Source organism: Tachyglossus aculeatus, chromosome 1, assembly GCF_015852505.1.
Source record: "Tachyglossus aculeatus isolate mTacAcu1 chromosome 1, mTacAcu1.pri, whole genome shotgun sequence".
Classification (NCBI taxonomy): domain Eukaryota; kingdom Metazoa; phylum Chordata; class Mammalia; order Monotremata; family Tachyglossidae; genus Tachyglossus; species Tachyglossus aculeatus.
This window is the reverse complement of record NC_052066.1, coordinates 6,547,531-6,566,025: the sequence shown is the minus strand read 5'-3', so window position 1 is coordinate 6,566,025 and position 18,495 is coordinate 6,547,531. Positions and strand designations below refer to the sequence as shown.

The following is an 18,495-nucleotide window of genomic DNA, read 5'->3' as shown; positions in this document are numbered from 1 at the left end:
AGTTTCCTCTCATCCGGGTGAGATCGGACTTCTCTAAATAGAGAAGCAGCGTGGCTCAGTGGAAAGAGCACGGGCTTTGGAGTCAGAGGCCATGGGTTCAAATCCTGACTCTGCCAATTAGCTGTGTGATTTTGGGCAAGTCACTTTACTTCTCTCTGCCTCAGTTACGTCATCTGTAAAATGGGGATGAAGACTGTGAGCCCCCCGTTGGACAACCTGATCACCTTGTAACCTCCCCAGTGCTTAGAACAGCGCTTTGCACATAGTAAGCACTTAATAAATGTCATCATTATTATTATTAGACAAGCGGCGTGGCTCAGTGGAATGAGCCCGGGTTTTTGTAGTCAGAGGTCATGGGTTCAAATCCCGGCTCCACTAATTGTCAGCTGTGTGACCTTGGGCAAGTCACTTAACTTCTCTGTGCCTTAGTTACCTCATCTGTAAAATGGGGATTGACTGTGAGCCCCACGGGGGACAACCTGATCACCTTGTAACCTCACCAGCGCTTAGAACAGTGCTTTGCATATAATAAGTGCTTAATAAATGCCATTATTATTATTATTATTATTATTATTGGGAAGTACCATGGCCTAACGGAAATATCCCCGACATGGGAGCCGCGGAACTTGGGTCCTAATCCCAGCTCCGCCACTGGTCTGCTGTGTGAGTTGGGCGAATCACATCACTTTCTTTTTTAAAAAAATAATTTGTTAAGTGCTTATTATGTACCAGTCACTGTACTAAGCACTGGGGAAAGTATAAGATAATCAAGTCAGACACAGTCCCTGTCATTCATTCATTCAGTCGTATTTATTGAGCGCTTACTGTGTCCAGAGCACTGGACTAAGCGCTTGGAAAGTACAAGTCGGCAGCATATAGAGACGGTCCCTACCCAGCAATGGGCTCACAGTCTAGAAAGGGGAGACAGACAACAAAACAAAACAAGTAGACAGGTGTCATAGTCATCCAGCGCTTAGAACAGTGCTTTGCACATAGTAAGCGCTTAATAAATACCATTATTATTATTATTATTATCAGAACAAATAGAATTAAAGCTAGATGCACATCATTAACAAAATAAATAGAATAGTAAATATGTACAAGTAAAATAAATAGAGTAATAAATCTGTACAAATATATATACAACTGCTGTGGGGAGGGGAAGGAGGTAGGGCGGTGGGGGATGGGGCTCACAGTCTCCATTTTCCATTCATTAATTCATTCAATCATATTTATTGAGCGCTTACTGTGTGCAGAGCACTGGACTAAGCGCTTGGAAAGGACAGTTCAGCAACAGATAGAGACAGTCCCTACCCAACAATGGGCTCACAGTCTAGAATGTTGCCAATGTTGTTGTTATGTTGCCAACTTGTACTTCCCAAGCGCTTAGTACAGTGCTCTGCACACAGTAAGCGCTCAATAAATACGATGGATTGATTGATAGAAGGGGGGAGACAGACTGACAACAAAACAGAACAAACCAAGAAGACAGACATCAGTAGCAGAGGAGGGAACTGAGGCAGAGAGAAGTGAAGTGACTCACCCTAGGTCACTCAGCAGACAGGTGGCGGAGGCAGGATTAGAATCCAGGTCCTTCTGACTCCCGGGCCAGTCCTAAAAATGATAATAATCGTGGCATTTGTTAAGCACTGATGTAGAAACAAGCTAATCGGGTCAGACACAGTCCCTGTCCCACAAGGGGCTCACAGTCTTCATCTCCATTTTCCAGATGAGGGAACTGAGGCCCGGAGAAGTGAAGTGACTGGCCCAAGGTCCCACAGCAGACAAGTGGTAGAGCCAGGATTAGAACCCAGGTCCTTCTGATTTCCAGGCCCGGGCTCTAACCATTAGGTCACACCGCTTCTGGGAAATAGCCTTATCTGGAGCGGGAAAACCGAGCCTGGTCCGTTTGGGAATTTTCTTGACTGTGGGTGAAAGGAGGGCTTTCTTAATAAGCAACTTGATTTGCTTATTAATAGTAATGATAATGGTATTTGTTAATAATGGTGGTATTTGTTAAGCACTTACTATGTGCAAAGCACTGTTCTAAGCGCCGGAGCAAAGCGCTTACTATGTGCCAGGCACTGTTGTAAGCGCTGGCGTGGATACAAGCCAATCAGGTTGAACACAGTCCCCGTCCCACAACCAGATGAGGGAACTGAGGCCCGGAGAAGTGAAGTGACTGGCCCAAGGTCCCACAGCAGACAAGTGGTAGAGCCAGAATTAGAACCCAGGTCCTTCTGATTTCCAGGCCCGGGCTCTAACCACTAGGTCACACCGCTTCTGGGAAATAGCCTTATCTGGAGCGGGAAATAGCCTTATCTGGAGCAGGAAAACCGAGCCTGGTCCGTTTGGGAATTTTCTTGACTATGGGTGAAAGGAGGGCTTTCTTAATAAGCAACTTGATTTGCTTATTAATAGTAATGATAATGGTATTTGTTAATAATGGTGGTATTTGTTAAGCACTTACTATGTGCAAAGCGCTGTTCTAAGCTCTGGAGCAAAGCGCTTACTATGTGCCAGGCACTGTTGTAAGCGCTGGCGTGGATACAAGCCAATCAGGTTGAACACAGTCCCCGTCCCACAACCAGATGAGGGAACTGAGGCCCGGAGAAGTGAAGTGACTGGCCCAAGGTCCCACAGCAGACAAGTGGTAGAGCCAGAATTAGAACCCAGGTCCTTCTGATTTCCAGGCCCGGGCTCTAACCACTAGGTCACACCGCTTCTGGGAAATAGCCTTATCTGGAGCGGGAAATAGCCTTATCTGGAGCAGGAAAACCGAGCCTGGTCCGTTTGGGAATTTTCTTGACTATGGGTGAAAGGAGGGCTTTCTTAATAAGCAACTTGATTTGCTTATTAATAGTAATGATAATGGTATTTGTTAATAATGGTGGTATTTGTTAAGCACTTACTATGTGCAAAGCGCTGTTCTAAGCGCTGGAGCAAAGCGCTTACTATGTGCCAGGCACTGTTGTAAGCGCTGTCGTGGATACAAGCCAATCAGGTTGAACACAGTCCCCGTCCCACAACCAGATGAGGGAACTGAGGCCCGGAGAAGTGAAGTGACTGGCCCAAGGTCCCACAGCAGACAAGTGGTAGAGCCAGGATTAGAACCCAGGTCCTTCTGATTTCCAGGCCCGGGCTCTAACCACTAGGTCACACCGCTTCTGGGAAATAGCCTTATCTGGAGCGGGAAATAGCCTTATCTGGATCAGGAAAACCGAGCCTGGTCCGTTTGGGAATTTTCTTGACTGTGGGTGAAAGGAGGGCTTTCTTAATAAGCAACTTGATTTGCTTATTAATAATAACGATAATGGTATTTGTTAATAATGATGGTATTTGTTAAGCACTTACTATGTGCAAAGCGCTGTTCTAAGCGCTGGAGCAAAGCGCTTACTATGTGCCAGGCACTGTTGTAAGCGCTGTTCAGGTTGAACACAGTCCCCGTCCCACATGGGGCTCATGTCATAACCACCCCAATAATAATAATGAAAATGATGGTATTAAGAGCTTACTATGTGTCAAGCACTGTTCTAAGCGCTGGGATAGCTGCAAGGTCATCAGGTTGTCCCACGTGGGGCTCACAGTCTTAATCCCCATTTCCCAGATGAGGGAACGGAGGCCCAGAGAAGTGAAGTGACTTGCCCAAGGTCACACAGTAGACAATAATAATAATAATGATAGCATTTGTTAAGCGCTTACTATGTGCAAAGCACTGTTCTAAGCGCTGGGGAGGTTACGAGGTGATGAGGTTGTCCCACGGGGGGCTCACAGTCTTCACCCCCATTTTACAGATGAGGGAACTGAGGCCCAGAGAAGTGAAGTAACTTGCCCAAAGTCACACAGCTGACAATTGGCGGAGCCGAGGTTTGAACCCATGACCTCTGACTCCAAAGCCCGGGCTCTTCTCCACCGAGCCACGCTGCTTCTCTAATAATAATGATATAATAATAATATAATAATTATAACAATTATAATAATATATTATTAATATATTAATAGAATTAATACAATATATCAATATATTAATAACTGTAATAATTATAATAATATTATTATCATAATAATAATATCTCATAATAATAATGATAGCATGTATTAAGCGCTTACTATGTGCAAAGCACTGTTCTAAGCGCCGGGGAGGTTACAAGGTGATGAGGTTGTCCCACGGGGGGCTCCCAGTCTTCATCCCCATTTTACAGATGAGGGAACTGAGGCCCAGAGAAGTGAAGTAACTTGCCCAAAGTCACACAGCTGACAAGTGGCGGAGCCGGGATTTGAACCCATGACCTCTGACTCCAAAGCCCGGGCTCTTTCCACTGAGCCACGCTGCTTCTCCTGGCTTCTCACCCCAGTGCTCAGTACAGTGCCTGGCACGCAGTAAGCGCTTTAACCGATAATAATAATCATGATAGTGTTTGTTAAGCGCTTACTCTGTGCCAATAATAATAATGGCATTTATTAAGCGCTTACTATGTGCAAAGCACTGTTCTAAGCGCTGAAATAATAATGGCATTTGTTAAGCGCTTACTATGTGCAAAGCACTGTTCTAAGCGCTGAAATAACAATGGCATTTGTTAAGCGCTTACTATGTGCAAAGCACTGTTCTAAGCGCTGAAATAATAATGGCATTGTTAAGTGCTTACTATGTACAAAGCACTGTTCTAAGCGCTGGGGGGATACAAGGTGATCAGGTTGTCCCGTGTGGGGCTCACAGTCATCATCCCCATTTTACAGACGAGGTAACTGAGGCTCTGAGAAGTTAAGTGACTTGCCCAAGGTCACACAGCAGACAGTGCCAGCAGTGCCAAGCACTGGGGGAGATACAAGGTCATCGGGTCGTGCCACGGTGGGCTCACAGTCTTCATCCCCATTTTCCAGATGAGGGAACGGAGGCCCAGAGAATAATAATAATAATGATGGTATTTGTTAAGCGCTTACTATGTGCAAAGCACTGTTCTAAGCGCTGGGGAGGTTACAAGGTGGTCAGGTTGTCCCACGGGGGGCTCACAGCTTTAATCCCCATTTTCCAGATGAGGGAACTGAGGCCCAGAGAAGTGAAGTGACTTGCACAAAGTCACACGGCTGACAGTTGGCGGAGCCGGGATTTGAACCCACGACCTCGGACTCCCAAGCCCGGGCTCTGGCCGCCGAGCCACGCCGCTTCTTCTCCCTTTCTCCTCCATGTCCCGCACAGCCGCGAAAAAGTCCCGGGTCCGGTTCAGTCACGTCATGGAAGTCCGGCAGCTTCCCTGGAGCGCCGGGGCGGAAGGCGCCCCCCAGCCCGCGGACCCCCCGGACTCCCCGGGCCTCGAACCCAAGACCCCCGACAAGCTGCCGCCCTCGCAGGTGGCCAAGATCAGCTTCTGCTTCTGCTTCGTGGTAATAATAATAATAATAATAATGGCATTTATTAAGCGCTTACTATGTGCAAAGCACTGTTCTAAGCGCTGGGGAGGTTACAGGGTGATCAGGTTGTCCCACGGGGGGCTCACAGTCTTCAACCCCATTTTACAGAGGAGGTAACTGGGGCCCAGAGAAGTGAAGCGACTTGCCCAGAGTCACACAGCTGACGATTGGCAGAGCCGGGATTCGAACCCATGACCTCTGAGTCCAAAGCTCATGCTCTTTCCACTGAGCCATGCTGCTCCTCCATCCCTTGCCTCCTCCTACCTTACCTCGCTACTCTCCCATTCCAACCCAGCCCGCACACTTCGCTCCTCTAATACTAACCTTCTCACTCTACCTCGATCTGGTTTATCTAATAATAATAACAATAATGCCGTTTCTTAAGTGCTTATTATGTGCAAAGCACTGTTCTAAGCGCTGGGATAATGTCACTTATCAAGTGCTTACCATGTGCAAAGCACCGTTCCAAGCGCTGGGGAGGTTACAAGGTGATCAGGTTGTCCCACGCGGGGGGGGCTCACAGTCTTCATCCCCATTCTACAGATGAGGTAACTGAGGCCCAGAGAATCAGTCAATCAATCGTATTTATTGAGCGCTTACTGTGTGCAGAGCACTGTACTAAGCCTTGGGAAGTACAAGTTGGCAACATATAGAGACAGTCCCTACCCAACAGCGGGCTCACAGTCTAGAAGGGGGAGACGGAGAACAAAACCGAACGTACTAACAAAATAAAATAAATAGAATAGATATGTGCAAGTAAAATAAATAAATAGAGTAATAAATATGTACAAACATATATGCAGGTGCTGTGGGGAAGGGAAGGAGGTAAGACGGGGTGGGGGGATGGAGACTATATACATACACCCACATAAACACTATACGTGTATATATATAGTGTGAGGGTGTGTGTATGTAGATATTCCTACAGAATATCTGTATATCAATCAGTCAATCGTATTTATTGAGCGCTTACTGTGTGCAAAGCACTGCACTGAGCGCTTGGGGAGTACAAGTTGGCAACATATAGAGACAGTCCCTACCCAACAGCGGGCTCACAGTCGAAAAGGGGGAGACAGAGAACAAAACCAAACATACTAACAAAATAAAATAAATAGAATAGATATGTACAAGTAAAATAAATAAATAGAGTAATAAATATGTACAAACATATATGCAGGTGCTGTGGGGAAGGGAAGGAGGTAAGACGGGGTGGGGGGGATGGAGACTATATACATACGCCCACATAAACACTATATGTGTATATATATAGTGTGAGGGTGTGTGTATGTAAATATTCCTACGGAATATCTGTATATCAATCAGTCAGTCGTATTTATTGAGCGCTTACTGTGTGCAGAGCACTGCACTGAGCGCTTGGGAAGTACAAGTTGGCAACATATAGAGACGGTCCCTGCCCAACAGTGCCCAACAGAGAAGTGAAGTGATTGCCCAAAGTCACACAGCAGACATGTGGAGGAGCCGGGATTCGAACCCATGACCTCTGACTCCAAAGCCCGGGCTCTTTCCGCTGAGCTACGCTGCTTCTCTCTCAGCCAACCTCTTGCTCGTCATCATTTATTTATTTTACCTGTACGTATTTATTCTGTTTATTTTATTTGGTTTATTTGTTTTGTTCTGTTGTCTGTCTCCCCCCTTCTAGACTGTGAGCCCGCTGTTGGGTGGGGACCGTCTCTAGATGTCGCCAACTTGGACTTCCCAAGCGCTTAGTACAGTGCTGTGCACACAGTAAGTGCTCAATAAATACGAATGAACGACAGTCCAGCCTCTGGCTTGGAACACCCTCCCTCCTCAGATCTGAGAGACAATTACTCTCAGATTACTCTCTGCGGCAGGTCCGCGGCTCGCGGTCGGGTTGATTGAGAAGCAGCGTGGCTCGGTGGAAAGAGCCCCTGCTTTGGGGTCAGAGGTCGTGGGTTCAAATCCCGGCTCCGCCACTTGTCACCTGGGTGACTTCGAGCAAGTCACTTCCCTTCCCTGGGCCTCAGTGACCTCACCTGGAAAATTCATTCGTTCATTCAGTCGTATTTATTGAGCGCTTACTGTGTGCCGAGCACCGGACTAAGCGCTGGGATGTCCAGGTCGGTAACATCTAGAGACGGTCCCTCATCAATCAGCATCAGCAATCGTATTTATTGAGCGCTTACTATACCCTAACACGGGCTCACAGTCTAGAAGGGGGAGACAGACAATCAATCAATCAATCGTATTTATTGAGCGCTTACTATGTGCAGAGCACTGTACTAAGCGCTTACAAAACAAAACGTGGAGACAGGTGTCAAAATCGACAGAACAAATAGAATTAAAGCTAGATGCGCATCATTGACAAAATAAATAGTAAGTATGTACAAGTAATAAATAGAGTAATAAATCTGTACAAATATATATATATATATATATACATATGTATATATATATATATATATATACAGGTTCTGTGGGGAGGGGAAGGAGGTAGGTATCACATCACTATGGTTTAGTCCAAGCTCCCAGACAGGGGATAATGTCTATTAACTTGTGTGCATGGGGATGAAGACCGTGAGCCCCCCCGTGGGACAATCTGATCACCTTGTAGTAATAATAATAATAATAATAATAATAATAATAATAATAATAATAACGGTATTTGTTAAGCGCTTACTATGTGCCAAGCACTGTTCTAAGCGCTGGGGAGGTTACAAGTTGTAACCTCCCCAGCGCTTAGAACAGTGCTTGGCACTTAGTAAGCGCTTAACAAATGCCTTTATTATTATTATAAATAAAGCACTGTTCTAAGTGCTGGGGTAGAGACAAGTTCATCAGGCTGGACACTATCCCTGTTCATTCAATTGTATTTATTGAGCACTTACTGTGTGCAGAGCACTGGACTAAATGCATAATAATAATAATAATAATGGTATCTTTGTGGTGCTGATTAGGTGTCCAGCACTGTGCTAAGCGCTGGGGGAGAGATAAGTTCATCAGGCTGGACACTATCCCTGTTCATTCAATTGTATTTATTGAGCGCTTACTGTATGCAGAGCACTGGACTAAATGCATAATAATAATAATAATAATGGTATCTTTACGGTGCTGATTAGGTGTCCAGCACTGTTCTAAGTGCTGAGGTAGAGATAAGTTCATCAGGTTGGACACAATCCCTGTTCATTCAATTGTATTTATTGAGCGCTTACTGTATGCAGAGCACTGGACTAAATGCATAATAATAATAATAATAATGGTATCTTTGCGGTGCTGATTAGGTGGCAAACACTGTGCTAAGCGCTGGGGTAGAGATAAGTTCATCAGGTTGGACACAATCCCTGTTCATTTAATTGTATTTATTGAGCGCTTATTGTATGCAGAGCACTGGACTAAGTACCTAATAATAATGGTATCTTTGCGGTGCTGATTAGGTGTCCAGCACTGTGCTAAGCGCTGGGGGAGAGATAAGTTCATCAGGTTGGACACAATCCCTGTTCATTCAATTGTATTTATTGAGCGCTTACTGTATGCAGAGCACTGGACTAAATGCATAATAATAATAATAATGGTATCTTTGTGGTGCTGATTAGGTGTCCAGCACTGTGCTAAGCGCTAGGGTAGAGATTAGTTCATCAGGTTGGACACAATCCCTGTTCATTCAATTGTATTCATTGAGTGCTTACTGTATGCAGAGCACTGGACTAAATGCATAATAATAATAATAATAATAATAATAATAATAATAATAATAATAATAATAATAATAATGATGGTATCTTTGCAGTGCTGATTAGGTGTCCAGCACTGTGCTAAGTGCTGGGGTAGAGATAAGTTCATCAGGTTGCACACAATCCCTGTTCATTCAATCGTATGTATTGAGCGCTTACTGTATGCAGAGCACTGGACTAAATGCATAATAATAATAATAATGGTATCTTTGCGGTGCTGATTAGTTGTCAAGCACTGTGCTAAGCGCTGGGGTAGAGATAAGTTCATCATGTTGGACACAATCCCTGTTCATTCAATCTTATTTATTGAGCGCCTACTGTATGCAGAGCACTGGACTAAGTACTTAATAATAATAATGATAATAATAATGATATTTGTAAGGTGCTAAGTGTCAAACACTGTGCTGAGCGCTGGGGTAGAGATAAATTCATCAGGTTGGACACAATCCCTGTTCATTCAATCGTATTTATTGAGCGCTTACTGTATGCAGAGCACTGGACTAAGTACTTAATAATAATAATGATAATAATAATGATATTTGTAAGGTGCTATGTGCCAAGCACTGTGCTAAGCGCTGGGGTAGAGATAAGTTCATCAGGTTGGGCACAATCCCTGTTCATTCAGTTGTATTGAGCGCTTACTGTTTGCAGAGCACTGGACTAAATGCATAATGATAATAATAATAATAGTAATAATAATGGTATTAGGTGCTGACTGTCAACCACTGTTAATAACAATAATAATAATAATAATGATGGCATTTGTTAAGCACTTACTATGTGCAAAGCACTGTTCTAAGCGCTGGGGAGGTTACAAGTTGATCAGGTTGTCCCACGGGGGGCTCACTGTCTTAATCCCCATTTTACAGATGAGGGAACTGAGGCACAGAGAAGTTAAGTGAGTTGCCCAGAGTCACACAGCTGACAAGTGGCGGAGCCGGGATTTGAACCCATGACCTCTGACTCCCAAGCCCGGCCTCTTTCCATTGAGCCACGCTGCTTCACTGTTTTAAGCGCTGGGGTAGAGACATGTGAATCGGGTTCATGCATTCATTCATTCAGTCGTATTTATTGAGCGCTTACTGTGTGCAGAGCACTGTACTAAGCGCTTGCACTGCACTAACACAGTCCCTGTTCATTCATTCAATCATATTTATTGAGCGCTTACTGTGTGCAGAGCACTGTACTAAGTGCTTGCACTGTGCTAAGCGCTTGACACTGTACTAACACAGTCCCTGTTCATTCATTCAATCATATTAATTGAGCGCTTACTGTGTGCTGAGCACTGTAGTAAGTGCTTGGGAGGGACAATTCACCAATAAGTAGCCCCATTCCCTGCCCTCAGTGTGCTTACAATCTAGAGGGAGACCGGCCACGTGGGGCTCCCAGTCTTCATCCCCATTTTCCAGATGAGGGAACCGAGGCCCGGAGAAGTGAAGTGACTGGCCCAGGGTCCCACAGCAGACAAGTGGTGGAGCCGGAATTCAATCAATCAATCGATCGTATTTATTGAGCGCTTACTGTGTGCAGAGCACTGTACTAAGCGCTTGGGAAGTACAAGTTGGCAACATATCATCATCATCATCAATCGTATTGAGCGCTTACTATGTGCAGAGCACTGTACTAAGCGCTTGGGAAGTACAAATTGGCAACATATAGAGATAGTCCCTACTCAACAGTGGGCTCACAGTCTAAATTCGAACCCATGACCTATATCTCCCAGGGCTGGGCTCCATCTTCTAGACTGTGAGCCCGCTGTTGGGTAGGGACCGTCTCTAGATGTTCCCAACTTGGGACTTCCCAAGCGCTTAGTCCAGTGCTCTGCGCACGGTAAGCGCTCAATAAATACGATTGAATGAATGAATGAATGAATCTATTAGGTTCCATTCGGAGAGTACAATATAAAAGACGCCTTCCCTGCCCACAGGGTGCTGACAGTCTAGAGGGGGAGACGGGCATGAGTAGAAATAAATAAAATGAAGGATGGGGACATAAGTGATGTGGGGTTGGGACGGGGGGGATGAAGAAAGGGAGCGAGTCGGGACGACGCGGAAGGGAGGGGGAGAAGAGGAAAGGAGGGTGCAGTCGGGGAAGGCTTCTTGGAGGAGGTGGGCCTTCCATAAGGCTTTGAAGGCGGGGAGAGCAAAGAGGAGGCGGTCTCGGCAGCGTGGTTCAGTGGCAAGAGCCCAGGCTTTTCATTCATTCAGTCGCATTTAGTGAGCGCTTACTGTGTGCAATCAATTAATCAATCAATCAATTGTATTTATTGAGCGCTTACTGTGTGCAGAGCACTGGACTGAGCGCTTGGGAAGGACAAGTCGGCAACGTCTAGAGACGGTCCCTACCCGACAACGGGCTCACGGTCTAGAAGGGGGAGACGGACAACAAAGCAAAACAAGTGGACAGGTGTCAAGTCGCTAGAATAAATAAAAATAAAGTTAGATAATAATAATAATAATGATGGCATGTATTAAGCGCTTACTATGTGCACTGTTCTAAGCGCTGGGGAGGTTACAAGGTGATCAGGCTGCCCCACGGGGGGCTCCCAGTCTTCATCCCCATTTTGCAGATGAGGGAACGGAGGCCCAGAGAAGTGAAGTGACTTGCCCAAAGTCACGCAGCTGACAGTTGGTAGAGCCGGAATTCGAACCCATGACCTCTGACTCCAAAGCCTGTGCTCTTTCCACTGAGCAGTCGTTTAGACTGTGAGCCCACTGTTGGGTAGGGACCGTCTCTAGATGTTGCCAACTTGGACTTCCCAAGCGCTTAGTACAGTGCTCTGCACACAGTAAGCGCTCAATAAATACGACTGATGATGATGATGATGAGCCACGCTGCTTTCCCTGTTGTACACATCGTTAGCAAAATAAATAGAATAGTAAATGTGTACAAGAGAATAGAGCAGTGCTTTGCACATAGTAAGCGCTTAACAAATGCCATCGTTATTATTATTAGTAAATATGTACAAGTAAATATGTACGGGCTTGGGAGTCAGAGGTCGTGGGTTCTAATCCTGGCTCCGCCACTTTTATTCGATCATATTCATTGAGTGCTTACTGTATGCCGAGGTAGCTGGGTGACCTTGGGCAAGTCACTTCACTTCTCTGGGCCTCAGTTCCCTCATCTGTAAAATGGGGACGAAGACTGTGAGCTCCATGGGGCACAACCTGATCACCTTGTATCTCCCACAGCGCTTAGAACAGTGCTTTGCACATAGTAAGTGCTTAATAAACGCCATCATTATTATTATCGTTATTATTCAGTCGTATTTATTGAGCGCTTACTGTGTGCAGAGTTAGCTGGGTGACCTTGGGCAAGTCGCTTCACTTCTCTGGGCCTCACTTCCCTCATCTGTAAAATGGGGACAAAGACTGTGAGCCCCACGGGGGACAACCTGATCACCTTGTATCTCCCCCAGCGCTTAGAACGGTACTTTGCACAAAGTAAGCGCTTAATAAATGCCACCATTGTTATTATCGTTATTATTCATTCAGTCATATTTATTGAGCACTTACTGTGTGCAGAGTTAGCTGGGTGACCTTGGGCAAGTCACTTCACTTCTCTGGGCCTCCGTTCCCTCATCTGTAAAATGGGGATGAAGACTGTGAGCCCCACGGGGCACAACCTGATCACCTTGTATCTCCCCCAGTGCTTAGAACAGTGCTTTGCACAGAGTAAGCGCTTAACAAATGCCATCATTATTATTATCGTTATTATTCATTCAGTTGTATTTATTGAGCACTTACTGTGTGCAGAGTTAGCTGGGTGACCTTGGGCAAGTCGCTTCACTTCTCTGGGCCTCAGTTCCCTCATCTGTAAAATGGGGACGAAGACTGTGAGCCCCACGGGGGACAACCTGATCACCTTGTATCTCCCCCAGCGCTTAGAACAGTGCTTGGCACATAGTAAGCGCTTAACAAATACCGTCATTATTATTATTATTACTGTGTACAGAGCACTATGCTGAGCTCTTGAGAAAGTTGATAGACCCGTTCCCTGCCCACAGTGAGCTTACAATCTATCAATCAATGGCATTTATTGGGTGCTTACTATATGCAGCCAATCGTATTTATTCATTCATTCATTCAATCGTATTTATTGAGCGCTTACTGTGTGCAGAGCACTGTACTAAGCGCTTGGGAAGTACAAGTTGGCAACATGTAGAGACAGTCCCTACCCAACAGCGGGCTCAAAGTCGAGTTTATTGAGCGCTTCCTTTTTGCAGAGCACTTTGCTAAGCGTTTGGGAGAGTCCAGTAAAACAGACACAATCCCCGCCCACATGAAGCTTACAGGCTTGGAAGAGTACAGTGTAACAGAGTTGGTAGACGCTTTCCCTGCCCATGTGGAGTTTACAACCTATCCATCAGTGGTATTTATTGAGCGCTTTCTGCGGGCGGAGCACTGAACTGAGCGCTTGGGAGAGCGCAGTCCTCCAGAGTTGGTAAACACGATCCTTGCCCCCGAGGTCTGGTCCAGAGGAGGGCCAGATAATAATAATAATAATAATGGCATTTATTAAGCGCTTACTATGTGCCAAGCACTGTTCTAAGCTCTGGGGAGGTTACAGAGTGATCAGATTGTCATCATCAATCGTATTTATTGAGCGCTTACTGTGTGCAGAGCACTGGACTAAGCGCTTCGGAAGTACAAGTTGGCAACATATAGAGACGGTCCCTACCCAACAGTGGGCTCACGATTGTCCCACGTGGGGCTCACAGTCTTCTTCCCCGTTTTTCAAATGAGGGAACTGAGGCACAGAGAAGTGAAGTGACTTGCCCAAGGTCACCCAGCTAACTCTGCGCACAGTAAGTGCCCAATAAATACGACTGAATGAATAATAACGATAATAATAATGATGGCATTTATTAAGCGCTTACTATGTGCAAAGCACTGTTCTAAGCGCTGGGGGAGATACAAGGTGATCAGGTTGTCCCCCGGGGGGCTCACAGTCTTTGCCCCCATTTTACAGACGAGGGAACTGAGGCCCAGAGAAGTGAAGTGACTTGCCCAAGGTCACCCACCTGACACACAGTCACACAGTCTTCTAGACTGTGAGCCCACTGTTGGGTAGGGACTGTCTCTATATGTTGCCAACTTGGACTTCCCAAGCGCTTAGTACAGTGCTCTGCACACAGTAAGCGCTCAATAAATACGATTGAATGAGTCAGTCAATCGATTTGAATCATATCGATTCAGCATGGCTCAGTGGAAAGAGCCAGGGCTTTGGAGTCAGAGGTCATGGGTTCAAATCCCAGCTCCGCCACTTGTCAGCTGTGTGACTTTGGGCAAGTCACTTCACTTCTCTGGGTCTCAGTTACCTCATCTGTAAAATGGGGATGAAGACGGTGAGCCCCCTGTGGGACAAACTGATCACCTTGTAACCTCCCCAGCGCTTAGAACAGTGCTTTGCACATAGTAAGTGCTTAATAAATGCCATCATTATTATTATATGAATGAATGACAATTGGCAGAGGCGGGATTTGAACCCGTGACCTCTGACTCCAAAGCCCGGGCTTTTTCCACTGAGCCACGCTGCTTCTCTGATTCGCCGTTTCGGCTGATTCGGCCGAAACCCAAGATGGAAAGGACACGGATTAAGTCCTGGGTTAATTTGTCTTCTGTTTGTTTTTTTTTTCCTCCTCAGTGGTTTCTGGCCAACTTTTCTTACCAAGAGGCCCTCTCCGACGCTCAGGTCGCCCTCGTTAACATCTTGTCTTCTACTTCTGGTAAGCGATTCCCACGGGAAACGGGATTACTTCCGGGAAACGATTCCCCCAGGGAATGGGATTAATTCTGGTAAGCGATGCCCCAGGAAACGGGATTACTTCCGGTAAGCGATTCCCCCGGGGAGCGGGATTACTTCTGGTAAAGAATTCCCCTGGGGAATGGGATTAATTCTGGTAAGCGATGCTCCAGGAACCGGGATTACTTCCGGTAAGCGATTCCCCCGGGGAACGGGATTAATTCTGGTAAACGATGCCCCAGGAAACGGGATTGCTTCCGGTAAGCGATTCCCCCGGGGAATGGGATTAATTCTGGTAAACAATTCCCGCGGGGAATGGGATTAATTCTGGTAAACGATGCCCCAGGAAACGGGATTACTTCCGGTAAGCGATTCCCCCAGGGAATGGGATTAATTCTGTTAAGCGATGCCCCAGGAAACGGGATTACTTCCGGTAAGCGGTTCCCCCGGGGAATGAGATTAATTCTGGTAAATGATGCCCCAGGAAATGGGATTACTTCCGGTAAGTGATTCCCCTGGGGAAAGGGATTACTTCTGGTAAACAATTCCCCCGGGGAATGGGATTAATTCTGGTAAGTGATGCCCCAGGAAACGGGATTACTTCCGGTAAGCGATTCCCCCGGGGAATGGGATTAATTCTGGTAAACAATGCCCCAGGAAACGGGATTACTTCTGGTAAGCGATTCCCCGGGGGAACGGGATTACTTCTGGTAAACAATTCCCCTGGGGAATGGGATTAATTCTGTTAAGCGATGCCCCAGGAAACGGGATTACTTCCGGTAAGCGGTTCCCCCGGGGAATGGGATTAATTCTGGTAAATGATGCCCCAGTAAATGGGATTACTTCCGGTAAGTGATTCCCCTGGGGAAAGGGATTACTTCTGGTAAACAATTCCCCCGGGGAATGGGATTAATTCTGGTAAGTGATGCCCCAGGAAACGGGATTACTTCCGGTAAGCGATTCCCCCGGGGAACGGGATTACTTCTGTTAAGCGATGCCCCAGGAAACGGGATTACTTCCGGTAAGTGATTCCCCCGGGGGACGGGTTTAATTCTGGTAAGCGATGCCCCAGGAAACGGGATTACTTCCGTTAAGCGATTACCCCAGGAAATGGGATTAAGCGGTTCTTCCCCTGGGGACGGGATTACTTCTGGTAAGCGATTCCCCCGGAGGGACAGGATGACTTCTGGTAAGTGATTCCCCCGGGGGAGAGGATCACTTCCGGTAATAATGATGGCATTTGTTAAGTGCTTACTATGTGCAGAGCACTGTTCTAAGCACTGGGAGGGATACAAGGTGATCAAGTTGTCCCACATGGGGCTCACAGTTTTAATCCCCATTTTACAGATGAGGTAACAGGCTCAGAGAAGTTAAGTGACTTGCCCAAGGTCACACAGCAGACATGTGGTGGAGCAGGGATTCGAACCCATGACCTCTGACTCCAAAGCCCGTGCTCTTTCCACTGAGCCATGCTGCTTCTCTAAGATATGTTTGTAGCGATCCCCCAGGGGAATGGGATTACTTCTGGTAAGCGATTCCCTCAGGGAATGGGATTATTCATTCATTCATTCATTCATTCAATCCTATTTATTGAGCACTTACTGTGTGCAGAGCACTGGACTGAGCACTTGGGAGAGGACAAATCGGCAACAGAGACGGTCCCTACCCAACAACGGGCTCACAGTCTAGAAGGGGGAGACAGACAACAAAACGAGGAGACAGGTGGCCAGATTCCCCTTTTAGACTGTGAGCCCGTTGTTGGGTAGGGACCGTCTCTATGTGTTGCCAACTCGGACTTCCCAGGCGCTTATTACAGTGCTCTGCACACAGTAAGCGCTCAATAAATAGGATTGAATGAATGAATGAATTACTTCCGGTAAGTGATCCCCCCAGAGGGGACGTGATTACTTCCGGTAAGCGATTCCCCCAGGAAATGGGATTACTTCCAGTAAGCGATGCCCCCGTGGGAACAAGATTACTTCCGGTAAGCAATTCGCTTGGGAAATGGGATTACTTCTGGTAAGCGATCCCCCTGGGGGAAATGGGATTACTTCCGGTAAGCAATGCCCCCGGGGGAACGGGATTACTTCTGGTAAGCAATTCCCCCGGGGGAATGGGATTACTTCCGGTAAGTGGTTCCCCCAGGGAGACGGGATTACTTCCGGTAAATGATGCCCCTGGTGAATGGGATTAATTCTGGTAAACGATGCCCCAGGAAATGGGATTACTTCCGGTAAGCGATTCCCCTGGGGAACAGGATTAATTCTGGTAAGTGATGCCCCAGGAAACGGGATTACTTCCGGTAAGCGATTTCCCCCAGGAAATGGGATTAAGCGATTCTTCCCCTGGGGATGGGATTACTTCTGGTAAGCGATTCCCCTGGGGGGACGGGATTACTTCCGGTAAGTGATTCCCCTGGGAAACGGGATTACTTCTGGTAAGTGGTTCCCCCGGGAAACGGGATTGCTTCCGGTAAGCAATGCCCCCGGGGGAACAGATTACTTCTGGGGGAACGGGATTACTTCTGGTAAGCATTTCCCCCGGGAAATGGGATTACTTGTGGTAAGCGATTCCCCTGGAGGGACGGGATTACTTCCGGTAAGTGATTCCCCTGGGAAACGGGATTACTTCTGGTAAGCGGTTCCCCCGGGAAACGGGATTACTTCCGGTAAGCAATGCCCCCGGGGGAACGGGATTACTTCCGGTAAGCAATGCCCCCGGGGGAACGGGATTACTTCCAGTAAGCGATGCCCCCGGCGAACAGGAGGGTCCCTACCCAACATCAGGCTCACAGTCTAGAAGGGGGAGACAGACAACAAAACAGAACACGTGGACATGTGTCAAGTCATCAGAATAAATAGAAATAAAGCCAGATACACATCATTAACACAATAAATAGAATAGTAAATATGGACAAGTAAAATAGAATAATAAATCTGTAAATTCATTCATTCATTCACACTTATTGAGCGCTTACTGTGTGCAGAGCACTGTACTAAGTGCTTGGGAAGTACAAGTCGGCAACATCTAGAGACGGTCCCTACCCAACAGTGGGCTCACAGTCTAGAAGGGGGAGACAGACAACAAATCAAAACATCCGGACAGGTGTCAAGTCATCAGAATAAATAGAAATAAAGCTAGATACACATAATTAGCACAATAAATAGAATAGTAAATATGGACAAGTAAAATAGAGTAATAAATCTGTAAATTAATTAATTCATTTAATCATATTTATTGAGCGCTTACTGTGTGCAGAGCACTGTACTAAGCACTTGGGAAGTACAAGTCGGCAACGTATAGAGATGGTCCCTACCCAACAGTGGGCTCACAGTCTAGAAGGGGGAGACAGACAACAAAACAAAACACGTGGACAGGTGTCAAGTCATCAAAATAAATAGAAATAAAGCCAGATACACATAATAATAATAATAATAATAATTATGGCATTTATTAAGCGCTTACTATGTGCAAAGCACTGTTCTAAGTGCTGTGGAGTTTACAAGGTGATCAGGTAGTCCCACGGGGGGGCTCACAATCTAAATCCCCATTTTACAGATGAGGGAACTGAGGCCCAGAGAAGTGAAGTGACTTGCCCAAAGTCACACAGCTGACCAGTGGCGGAGCCGGG

General features: G+C 46.4%; 1 protein-coding gene across 2 annotated transcripts in view; it reads left to right on the top strand.

Annotated features, from left to right (window-relative positions):
* SLC35F5 (solute carrier family 35 member F5) overlaps positions 1-18,495 on the top strand; it is an 88,782-nt gene that overhangs the window by 30,730 nt on the left and 39,557 nt on the right. The window contains exons 5-6 of one of the 2 annotated variants that reach the window (XM_038744463.1): positions 5,198-5,349; positions 14,766-14,847. In XM_038744463.1, coding sequence (XP_038600391.1) covers positions 5,198-5,349; positions 14,766-14,847 — 234 coding nt within the window. Of the gene's footprint in view, positions 1-5,197; positions 5,383-14,765; positions 14,848-18,495 lie in introns of both variants that reach the window. The other variant, XM_038744462.1, reaches the window with a different exon arrangement.